The 13024-nt window shown below is 41.8% G+C and overlaps 1 protein-coding gene across 2 annotated transcripts in view; it reads right to left on the minus strand.

Moving 5' to 3' along the window:
• The window catches only part of DTWD2 (DTW domain containing 2), a 463405-nt gene that overhangs the window by 166698 nt on the left and 283683 nt on the right, over positions 1-13024 (minus strand). For both annotated transcript variants that reach the window (XM_073624664.1, XM_073624665.1), the window contains one exon: positions 10858-10952. In XM_073624664.1, the coding sequence (XP_073480765.1) occupies positions 10858-10952 (95 nt within the window). The remainder of the gene's footprint in view (positions 1-10857; positions 10953-13024) is intronic.

The raw sequence follows: 13024 nt of genomic DNA on the forward strand, positions 1-13024 counted from the left end.
GATTTTCTATTCCTGTTCAGCACTGGGAGTGGATTATTGGCATACAGCTGATTGGAGGAAAAACACACACCCCCACTCCACATAGGCTCCTTTTTTTTTTTTCCTGTGTCTGAGAACTTGTCAGACATTATCAGGCCGATAACAGAGCTATGGAACAGAAGAAACACATGGGACCCAGTGCTTTGGAGAGAGATAAGAAAACACTACAGATATATGTGCCCAGCTCAAATTTCATGAATTGGGTTTACAGCCACTTAAACTATTTGCAAGGATCCAATTACATGGATTGTAGTATAACCTAATTGCCTAAGAATTAACTCTCCTGTTATAATCAGTTAAAGTGGTTGTAAAGCCTAATTATTTTTTACCTTAATGCATTCCTTGCATTAAGGTAAAAAATGTTTAGTTGTCAGCATTTCCCCCACCCCACTTTTACTTACCTGAGCCTTTTTTCGATCCAGCACTGTGCACATTTGCAGGGCTTGTCTCCCCTCACTTACGGGTCTCGCTGGCTTTGCCAGGGCACCGGGAGAAATTGGCTCCCAGTGCTGTCAATCAAAGTCAGTGATGAGGGAGGCCGTGTCCTGCTGTCTCTGTCAATGGATGCAGCAGCAGGGCTCAGATGCGAGCACGCACGAGTGCCCCCATGGGAACTGACTTCCTGTGGGGGCACTAGACAGAGGGGAGGGACCAGGAGAGCCGGCAGGGGGGACCTGAAAAGAGGAGATTCGCAGCCACTCTATGCAACTCTATTGCACAAAGCAGGTAAGTATAGACATGTTTGTTATTTAAAAAATAAAAACAAATGACCTTTACAATCGCTTTAAAGTAAAACTATAGGCAAACTTTTTTTTTTCATTTTGGATAGAGAATAGGGAGACCTATAACCCCTGTCAGTTTATTTTTTACTATCTGTGTCCTATTTGGGAATTACCCTTCATTTCCTGTCCCAAAGCCACAACTGGTAGTAAAAGTAAATCCCTGAAAATTAAGGGAAAACCTTGGGGGACACCCTGGGATCACCAAAGCTAGTGTCCCCATTGGAAGATTTCTTTTCTGGGGACAACCCAAAATTTGGGATTTTCTTTTACTTTCACTTTCACCTTCAATGATAATGGTACAGGACAAATAGAAAGGATGAATCCCAGATAGCAATAAAAACTGACAAGGCTTCTAATCTGTGACGGAAGGGCCCGTGGAACCCAGAATCCCTTGGAAAGTATGGGATGCCCTTGTTTCAGCTCCCCATACACCTCTTATGTCTAAGTTACCCTGTGCCATCCTGGCACAGGGTGAGTGAAAAAATATATCTTGGACTTCTTAAAATGGGACAGTGGTATTTGTCCACAATATCTCCCAGGATGTATGTAGAGACTATTATTGGTTTGTTTGATTCAACTCAACATGTTAGTTAATTGAGAGAGCTGATCACATTGTCCTCTGTACAATGTAGGAGACGGGCCAACTCCTAGTGGAGCTCCTGCTATTGTGAGAAAATGTCCTGTGGTTGTACTTATGATAATGTATAATGTACTGTGTGAAGCTCGGTGACAACAAGTCTGACCTGTAGTGAAATCCTGATTAATCATAACAATGCTCAGGAGGGCACGGAGTCACATCGGCTGCTTAAAGGGATTAGTTAATTAGCTCATGTTAATTTGTTACAGGTGTATTGTTAGAGTAATATGAGCAGGAGGAGGGAACCTCCTCTTCTACTGTATAAAAAGTCTTGTATTCTGGTTCTAATAAATGAGTCCATGTTAGCAGCGAAACAAGTGTCGCCTTATTTTGTGCTTTGTGCACGGTTGGAATATCTGATATCTATATCCAGACTGGGAGGAAGTGGTATACTGACAGAAGCACTCAAGTGGAGTGAGGGACGTTCTGTGACATAATCCATCTCCACTCTGTCCAAAGCTAAAAAAAAAAGTTTTACCTTTGGTTTTACTTTAAAGTGGTTGTAAACTAACATACACCCCATGAAGCGAACAGCCACAGATGATACACAGAGATGAAACAAATCTCCCTACATAAGTTTTACATGTATATTTGCTGTCTTCATCTTTATATACTGTTTAGAAAGTTCAGATCGTGTTAGAAATCTTCATTCAGCAGTGGGTGTGGAGTCTGGACATACACTGTGTAAGAGCTGATTGGAGAAAGGCACACACCCCCACTCCACATAGGCAGAGGAATGAAGGTACATGCAGAACTGTACTGTGAATAGACCAGCTCTCTGCTTATCTATCTCTAAGCTCCCTCCCAACACAAAATTTCCAGCTGCTGGTATCTCCTGTGTCGGAGAGCTTGTCAGAAGTGACTCTGATGATAGCAGAGGAACGGAGCAACAGAAAGACACAGGACTTAGAGCTTTGGAGAGAGATAAGTAAACACTACAGATGTGCATAGGTCAGATTTCATGAATGGGGTTTACAACCACTTTAAGAAAAGATGGCAATCAGCTTCAAGTTACCATCTGCCATGGCAACTATTGTGCTGCCATTTTCTTGCTAAGACATTCTGTGGGAAAAAAGATGTGAGGTACTCTACAAAATGGTTATGGGGCAATGGCTAAAGAGGGAGACTTAGCAACTATGTGTGCTACAATACATGGTTATTATCTTATTAATATAAAACTACGCTATTGACCATTAAACATGCAACAAAACCACTGGACTGTTCAACTTTCAAGACACTACATAGAAAAATCGAGATGGCTACATTTTTCTGGGGCTACAGCTTCTTAGTGGTTTCTTTGTCCCTCCCTCTCAATATTCTGCTTAAGAATTTAGCAACCCCTGTTAAGAAGATGGTGGAGCAATAATGGTTTAACCACTTCAGCCCCGTAAGGCTTTTCCCCCTTAATGACCAGGCCATTTTTTGCGATATGGCACTGCGTCGCTTTAACTAACAATTGTGCGGTCGTGTGACGTGCCCAAACAAAATTTATGTCCTTTTTTCCCACAAATAGAGCTTTCTTTTGGTGGTATTTGATCACCTCTGCGTTTTTTTTTTTTTTTTTGCGCTATAAACAAAAAAAAGACAATTTTGAAAAAAAGTTATATTTTTTACTTTTTGCCATAATAAATATCCCCCAATGTAATGTAAAATGTAAAAAACAAATTTCTTCATCAGTTTATGCCAATATGTTTACTTCTACATATTTTTGGAAAAAAAAATGCAATATACGTATATTGATTGGTTTACGCAAAATTTTTAGCGTCTACAAAATAGGGGATAGATTTATGGCATTTTTATTATTTATTACTAGTAATGGCGGCGATCTGCGATTTTTAGCGGGACTGTTACATTGTGGCGGACAGACTGGACAACTTTTTGGGACCACTGACATTTATACAGTGATCAGAGCTATAAATAGCCACTGATTACTGTATAAATGTCACTGGCAGGGAAGGGGTCAACACTAGGGGCGATCAAGGGGTTAAATGTGTTCCCTAGGTGTGTTTCTAACTGTGAGGGGATAGGATTGACTAGAAGAGGAGCCAGATCGTTGTTCCTACTTAGTAGGAACAGACAATCTGTTTCTCCTCCTCTGTCAGAACAGGCATTTGTGTGTTTATGCACACAAATCTCAGTTCTGGCTCTCGTGCCCGCGATCACGGGTAGCCAGGGACACGCTGCAGGTGCGCGCCTGCTATAGCGATTTGAAGAGCTGACCTACCATGACGGCGATTCACGCAGCCGTGCCAACCTGCCGCAGTATAACTGCGGCGGCTGGTCGGCAACTAGTTAAAGTGCCCTTTAGCTTCTGTTTGGAAATGTTATATACAGATCCTAATGGGAGTGCTGATTGTAACTTTAAACAAGCTACTATCAGCCTTAGGTAGGTTTTCAACAAGCATCAAGGAGGTGCTGAAGCTTGCTAGTAGCTTGTTTAAAGTGACATTTAGCACTCCAATGAAGATCTGTATTTAACATTTACAAAGTGGAGCTGAAGCAATATTTTTTTTTATCTTAATGGATTCTATCCATTAAGATAAAAAAAATCTTCTGTGTGCAGCAGCCCCCCTTAGCCCCTCTAATACTTACCTGAGCCCCATCTCAATCCAGCAATGTTGCACGAGAACCTCGACTGTCCTCATTGGCTGAGACAGCAGTGAGTGCCATTGGCTCCTGATGTTGTCAAAGTCAGTGAGCCAATGAGGAGAGAGTAGGGCAGGTCTGAGCCACGGCTCTGTGTCTGAATGGACACACAAAGCAGCAGCTCGGCTCAGGTGCCCCCATAGCAAGGTGCTTGCTATGGGGGGTACTCAGCAAAAGGAGGGGGCTAGGAGCACCGGTGAGGCACCCGTGAAGAGGAGGAACTGGGCTTCTCTGTGCAAAACCAACTGCACAGAGGGGGTAAGTATAGCATGTTTGTTATTTTTAAACAAAAAAAAACAAGACTTTAAGTGTTAGCAGAGTGTCAATGTAAAATGTTTTAGCGGCCCAAACATTTGCATTTCTGTTCAGTCATTCTTGAGTTGAGCACGGTCTAAGATGTCATGTTTTGCTACTGAAGGTAAGCAATACAACTTGGCCCAGGAGTCATCCCAGCCTGGACAATGAATTAACCACTAGCACTATGCAAATCAATAGAGACCTCACTAACTCGTAGTGCTGACCTTTCATTGTCCATATAAGTGATGCTGTGCAGATAATCACATAAAACTAAACTTAGACATACCCACGTACCTATACTAGTGTTTACAGTGCATTTCATGATTTCTAAAGAAGCCATGATGTACACATATGTTGTTCCCCATTTCTGACAGAGGACTCCGGATGAAGGGCCACTTCCTAGTCCATGCTATGGCAACTCAGGAAGTCGTCTGCTTCTCAATTTTCCAATCCTGGTATGTAGATAGCAGAGAGAGAGTAGGGATGCATTTGTCCGCCCAGGAGAGAATCAGCCTAGCTTCCTCCAGGGCTGCCCAACTTCTGGTACCCCCTTAGTGGTTTATGTATGATCCACTACAATGACAAAGATTTTCTTCATAAATTCCTTTTCCATAGGATAAAACTTTGCATAGAATTTTGGAGGAAGGGATACTTAAAGATTAAGCCAATTATCATGCAAATCACAGTTAATTTACATGTGCGATGAAAAAAGTCTTTCCAGATTTCACCAGTGATTTTGTTCCCTGGTGTCAAAAATAGGGATGGGTCAAACACCTCCCGGTTTGGTTTGCACGAGAACATCGCGAACAGGCAAAAAAGTTCAAGCGAACATGTGAACCCTATTAAAGTCTATGGGACGACACGAGCATGAAAAATCAAAAGTGCTCATTTTAAAGGCTTATATGCAAGTTATTGTCATAAAAAGTGTTTGGGGACCCAGGTACTGCCCCAGGGAACATGTATCAATTCAAAAAAAAGTTTTTAAAACAATAGTTTTTTCAGGAGCAGTGATTTAATAATGCTTAAAGTGAAACAATAAAAATGACATATTCCTTTAAATATAGTGCCTGGGGGTCCCCTTAGTCTGCCTGTAAAGTGGTGCATCCGCGCGAACAGTGCCGCAGCAATAATTACATTTCTAAAGGAAACAATTTAATTTAAAATTTTCTTGCAGCTGTAATGTATTGCCAGCTCCCGGCAATATAGATGAAATATCAAGGAAAAAAACTGCGTAGTCCCCTCCCCCTCCAGACCATACCAAGCACTTTGGGTCTGGTATGGATATTAAGGGGAACTCCACGCCACAATTAAGAAAGAAATTCGCTGGGTGGTTGGGTCCCGGCGGCGCACCTCCTCTCCACACAATACAGAGAGGTGGGAAACTAATGTTTGAAATGATAAATAAATAAAACAAGCTAAATATATATCCAGATGTATGATGCTCGGTATTCAGCCTAGATACACATGTAAATAGAAGATGTCTAACCGACCGTGTACAGATGGATAGACGCATCCACCTCATATAGTGAGAGAAATTAAGGATGACATGGAAAGTTTATAGGTATCCTGCAGGCCATATAGGCTGATATATATCCCCCCCCCCCATTCTTTTCCTTTTCTACCCTTTATTTTCAAAATATATGTGTTGTGTATTTTGTATATGTTATTTTATATCTTCCAATAAAAATCATTGAAAGAGAAAAAAGAAATTTGCGTGCCCCCCCCCCCATCCTAAATCCACACCAGACCCTTATCCAAGCATGCAGCCTGGAGGTCAGGATTGCCTTTGGCCCGTCATGGCTCTCAAAGCACATCGTGCTGTGATTGCTCAAAGCATGCAGGTCAGCTTCATGCTTTGGCCAATCAGCAGCCGTCAATGCACTGCATTATGGGGCGCTCAAATTTGCCGCCTACGTCCCATATATTCGTTTGTTCTACAAACAACTGAACAGCTGATGTTCAACTCAAACATACAGCCCATCCCTAGTCAAAAATTATATTCACTTTAAGATGGTGTGTGTAATGCTCAGCAACCACTTTCAAATTAGTCTCACAATATTTCAGGCATGCAGAAGACCTCAGGCAATAGGTGACCCCTACATTGTTAACTAGCAATTAAGCAGCCAATAATTAACTATTACTCTTGGGTCTGTTGTTTCTCGGCTCCAAAATGTTAATTATTTATAGAAGTAGCCTGTTTGGCAAAGTAATTTGGCATGTAAAAATATTTAAAACCCCTTATTTTAATTATATGTATAAGCAACTGATATAGGTTCTGCAAGCTTTTGTTCTATTTCACCTACTTACGTTAGTAAAATTTCCCACAGATTTACTGAGTACAGGGTCCATTCACATCAGTAATTGCTCTTAAAATGCATTTACAGTCTTAATGCACATGCTCAAGTTCGTGCAAGCACATATGCACTGGGGCCAGTGTTGTGTGGATTGCCTTTAACTAACATGCTTTTTGGTTATAAGACATTTCACAACAGCTATATTTACTATTAGTATTAGTGGTGGGGACCCTTAACCCATGATGGGCAAGTGGTCCATTTATCAACATTATTTATATACCAGATAGGCTTTTTGTATTTTTAAATGTCAGCAGTGTAATAACATATCACAGAGAATATTTTTCTTGTGTTAAAATCTTTTACATTGTCAGTAAAAAATTGTTTTTTACTGAGCAGCTTTATCTCCTGCTGCTCACCCAATAAGTAAGAATAAGTTGCTTTGTCAGAAACTACAGGGGGGCAGAAGTCTGTACTATTATGAACCTCTAGTGACCCCAGGTCATCACACACCTTTGCAGAAAAAGTTTCAGTATCAAATGTGTTTCTTAGTTGTATGGCATCCTATACCTGGCTTGTTGCTAAGAAGGTACTGCAGAAAACACAATGTAATGCATGCTGGAAGATGAAGTCCTTTACAGCTGAATATCAGACCTTACTACAGCATAAATATCTACTTTCCGATGCTTATGCAGCTAACAGTATAAGACATTTTTATTACAAATAAAGGAATGATAAAATACACATAAACACAAAATACCAGTTAAATACAGATAGACTAGGCAGTCTCTGAGGAAGTTAGATCACTAACAAAACCAGTTAGACATCAGTCTTTCATCTGCCATTGGATCCAGTGGTGGTGCTCTCCCTATTCTTCCATTATGTATGGCCTTTTGCTTTTACACCTGGTATAAAACCTTTACTTTACAAATTTCGGTTTGAGTGAGTGGACTATCATGTATATGCCTCCACTTTGGTCATCTGTTCAATGGGCTCCTAACTATTTGGGGCGACATCTAAGCCATGCTTATAAGGTCTCTGTGGTCCCTGTTGGAAGTCTACATGTGACCAGTGGCGGCTGGTGGTTTTATTCTTGGGGGGGGCGGCAAAAAAACCCCCTCTCTCCCACTCCCCCCAGCGCGCTGTCTGCTGGTCGGTCCGGGAACTTGACCCATCTAGGTGGCGGGTGGCAGGCAGCAGCTCTGGTGTCCTCATCTCCAGTGTGGCAGTTTTCGCCGTGCGTCTCCTCTCCCCTCCTCCTATGCGATAGGGGACCAATAGGCTCGCCTGACGTTTTGCCCAATCGGGAAACGAGTCTCACGACCCGGTTCCTGATTGGCGAGGAGATTTAGTGTGAAAATAGCGAATATTCAAAGCCCACCATTTTTTGAAGCCTATTAGAGCCTCTGGCATTAATCAAGTGCTTCAAAAAACAACCCCCCCCCCATTGGAATCCATAGTCTGGCGCCCCTGTATGTAGAATAGGGAGCTGGATGCATGGATAGGGAGGGGGGCACCTGTGCTCCCCTAATGGAGGGGCCGCCACTGCATGTGGCATCCATGTATTATTAATGACAGCCTACCTGAAGACTGAATGATGTTGCTCCAATTATCCATACCATGCATATAAGGTCTCAAGGGTTCCTGTAGAAGTCTGCATGTGGACATCTGTATATTACCAATAGACAGACTTGGAGAACCTGGAGACTGGATAATGCTGCGCCAACTATTTACTTTATATATTGTCTTAGTTACATTCCAAGCAATATAAGACGTCTTCATTAAGCCCTCCCAAAATGCAACCTGGATGACATTACTATAATATTTCCGTGGAAGAAGTGGATGACCTAGAATGTTTCTGATTTGCTACTCCACAGATGTCATGTTCACTAGAGGATTAACCATTTCACTTAACCACTCACTTACTATTAAAGGAACTGCCGCTATGCGGAGAGAGTACCACCACTATTATTATTACAACTACTACTGTATGATCTTTACAGCCTTATTACTTATACAAAATACATTTTGTGTAAGCTTTCTGATATACTGATTGATTTATACTTAAAGCAAAGTCCATAAAGACATGCATGAGTGAGTTTGGGATAGAGGAACTTGACTGGCTTGCACAAAGTCCTGATATCAACCCGATAGAACACCTTTGTGATGAACTAGAGCCGAGACTGCAAGCCAGGCCTTCTCGTCCACATCAGTGCCTGATCTCACAAATGCGCTTCTGGAAGAAGGGTCAAACATTCCCATAGACACGCTCCTAAACCTTGTGGACAGCCTTCCCAGAAGAGTTGAAGCTGTTATAGCTGCAAAGGTTGGACCAACTTAATATTGAATCCTACGGACTAAGACTGAGATACCATTAAAGTTCATGTGTGTGTAAAGGCAGGCGCCCCAATACTTTTGGTAATATCGTGTATATGTGAAAATTGATCAATTCTGATGTATTGACCGCCTAACTGATTTCTTGAAGCCCTTAAAATGCTAAGACAGTACAAATACACTTCAAATGACCCCTTTTTGCAAAGTAGACAGTCTGAAGTATTTAATAAATGGCGTGGCGAGTTATTGAAGTCGTAATTGTTTGTCACGTTTCTGGAAAACGAGGAAATTAAATAAAATGGGGTTTTAAAATGGGGGACTGGTGTTGCGGTGATCAATTTTTTAAACATTTTTTCCTTTTTTTTTTTTACGATTTAAAAAGAAAAAAATTTCCTTAGAGTAATTCAGTATCACTATAGTGACACTGTACTACTCTGGGAGGATGATCAGGGATTTGTTTATTTTTTGATTATCACAGTAACAGCAATGTTTTGAACTGTCATGAATGGGTTACATTCATAACAGATATGATTACTATTGTGCTGTGATTGGCCCACAGCTATCACATAGTACAGGGTGTTGTGATTGGCCCAGGTACTATGTCATTGCTGTGGACCAATCACAGCATCACTACAGGAATCAAAATGACATATGCAATGTCAACAAAGTGGTTATTAATTAATTTTAATCATAGCAGCTTTGTTGACATTGTGATCATATGATTCCCCACCTGCTCATAGTGACCAGGTACCGGGAGCTGCACCCTCAGCAAGATGAAGTACATTTTCATGATCCAGCCTGCCTGTGCCACCCAGCCGCAGTAAATGTACCATGGCTGGGTGGCAACCAGTAAGAAGGCTGTATACAAAGAGACATAATACCAATCAAACTAAAAGTAGAATACATAAAATAGTTAACCACTCTGTGTGACCATTGTATCACTAAAAAAATATTATTAAATATGAAATAATATGATTAACTAGTTAAAGCAGTATTAAACCCACAAGCAAACCTTTATTATATTGTAGCTTACCAATTCATAGATGTGATTGCTGCATTTGTTTTCTTTTTTAGGCTTTCTTTCTTCTATTTTCATTTGGTGATCTGGCCAGTAAGTCTATTGTTTTTCAAAAGAACAAGCTCTCTTGCAGATTGCATCAATTACAGGAATGAGACTAACCATTCAAATCTGACAGGTGTGCTTACAACGATCAGTATAAATTATGCAAAACCTTTATCCCAGCTTAAGAGCCCTTTCACACTGCCAGCGCCTGATAGTTTTAGCAGCGCTTTACCGTAGTTTTTGCAGCACCTTTCGGGCACTAGCCGGGCGCATTTAACCCCCGCTAGCAGCCGAATAAAGGGTTAAAAGCACCCGCAAAGCGGCGCTGCCCATTGATTTCAATGAGCAGGGGCACTTTAGGAGCGGTGTGTATACTTTTTGTAGACTTTTTTTTTATGTCCTGCCTGCGCAGCGCCCCAGTGTGAAAGCCCTCGGGCCCTGGGATTGCAGATAAGGCTTTTTTCAGGCACTTTACAGGCCCTATTTTTAGCGCTAAAGCACCTGAAAAACGCCTCCAATGTAAAGGGGGTCTTAAGTATTAGATTGAGGCCAGCTTCAATGTGCTTGTGTATTCAAATCTGATAGTACATCCAACACTTCCTCCCCCCAGATCACCAGGTGAAAACAGCCCAAAAAAGAAAACAAATGCAGCCACCACATCTAATGGTTGGCAAGCTGTATCATATTACATTTTTGTTTTTTGGTTTAATACCGCTTTAAGTGAAAAGTAATCTTTTAAAAATGAAAAAATACGAAACTGATGCCTACCGTTCTTCACCAAAACGTCGGCCAATTAATACTTTGCATTTATCTTCAGGAAGGCAAGCCGCTAGTAAGGGTACAGTCCGAAGAACTCTACTCTCCTATAATAATAAATAACAGAAATGAATGCTATAATAAAATACCGTCAAATATTTAAAAGTCTAGCAACGTTATCTGACAAACATCAGTCTAAAAAAAAGAAGACCATCACGAAGATTAAAACACACTGAAAGCAAAAAAGTTGCCTTTAAACATAAATATTGGAAAATCATATTGGTGGCTGGAAAGGGAGACTGAAAAATATCAAAAATCAATTATTTTCTAAATTAAATTAAAGTGCAGTTAATAAAGCAATTTCTTACACCACAGTGTGATCTTACCTGGCTCCCCTATCATCCAGCATGTAATTATTCAGCTGCTCACATTTGGCAGCAGCATTACATAGTTTGGACTTAATTTAGAGGATGACTCATGTTTACACCTAATCTGTCCAGGAATGGTAATGAGCAATAAACTGGTTCTGAGCACAGGCTATTCAATTCAATGACAAATATTCTTTAGAAACTGGTATAAATGTGGTTATACAGTATTTTTACTTGAAACCAGAAAGATTTAAACCAATGTTTCCCAACCACGGTTCCGCAGAGCCCTAGGATTCCGCAGTGATCTACCTGTGATTCGCCGGCAGCTGCCAATACATGCAGAGATAGGCAAGGAATTGACTGTGCTAGTGTTGTTCATCCTAGGTGCTTGTATATGACTTCATCTGGGATGGAGATGGACAGGGCCATCAGGAAACAGAGTGCCACTAGAGGACTGGTGAAAGCCCCCTATGCATAAAAAGGAAGCCAGTACAAGAGTGTGCCCAGCTGCGTCTCTCACAGTGTGCCCTGCAGTCTGTCCCATGTAATGTGCCCAGCTGTGTGCTCCACAATATGCCCTGCTTCCTCCTCATGTAATGTGCCCTATTCCCGTGTAATGTGCTCTGCTCCTATGTAATGCATCCTGCTCCCATGTAATGTGCCCTGGTCCCATGTAATGTGTGCCTATCTCCTATGTAACATACCCTGCTCCCATGTAAAGTGCCCATCTCCTATGTAACGTACCCTCCTCCCATTTAAAGTGCCCTGCTCCTATGTAATGCATCCTGCTCCCATATAAAGTCCCCTGCTCCCAGGTAATGCACCCTGCTCCCATGTAATGCACCCTGCTCCCATGTAATGGGCCCTGCTCCTATGTAATGGGCTCTGCTCCCATGTAAAGGGCCCTGATCCCATGTAAAGGGCCCTGCTCCCATGTAATGCACCCTGCTCCCATGTAATGCACCCTGCTCCCACGTAATGCACCCTGCTCCCATGTAATGGGCCCTGCTCCCACGTAATGCACCCTGCTCCCATGTAATGCGCCCTGCTCCCATGTAATGCGCCCTGCTCCCATGTAATGGGCCCTGATCCCATGTAATGGGCCCTGCTCCCATGTAATGCACCCTGCTCCCATGTAATGCACCCTGCTCCCATGTAATGGGCCCTGCTCCCACGTAATGCACCCTGCTCCCATGTAATGGGCCCTGCTCCCACGTAATGCACCCTGCTCCCATGTAATGCGCCCCGCTCCCATGTAATGGGCCCTGCTCCCATGTAATGGGCTCTGCTCCCATGTAAAGGGCCCTTCTCCCGTGTAAAGGGCCCTGCTTCCATGTAATGCACCCTGCTCCCATGTAATGGGCCCTGCTCCCATGTGAAGTGCCCTGTTCCCATGTAATATGCCCACCTGACCCCCTGTACACAGTTTATCTTAAGTTGGACCCGGAATTGAACGTTTGTGCAAAAAAAAAAAAAAAAAAAGCAAGCACAAGTTTCACATTAAATAGGTACATTTTAACATTGATTCTATTTAATGTAATTATTAAGAATAATTTGTGTTATCCAACAGCTCAATGATTATACCAATGTTACGTGAGCTGTAGATCTAAATGTTATTTCAGGGCTTCCTCGAGATCTCAAACTTTTTACCAAGTGTTCCTCCAAGGTAAAAAGGTAGAGAAACCTTGATTTAAACTATTTAATAGATTCTGATTGTAACTTTTGCAAGTTAAAGTGATACTACCAAAGCTTACCTCCCTTTTTTCATTAAAATAACAAACATGTTATACTTACCTGTTCTGTGCAAAGGT

The sequence above is a fragment of the Aquarana catesbeiana genome, linkage group LG01, assembly GCF_042186555.1.
Source record: "Aquarana catesbeiana isolate 2022-GZ linkage group LG01, ASM4218655v1, whole genome shotgun sequence".
Lineage (NCBI taxonomy): Eukaryota > Metazoa > Chordata > Amphibia > Anura > Ranidae > Aquarana > Aquarana catesbeiana.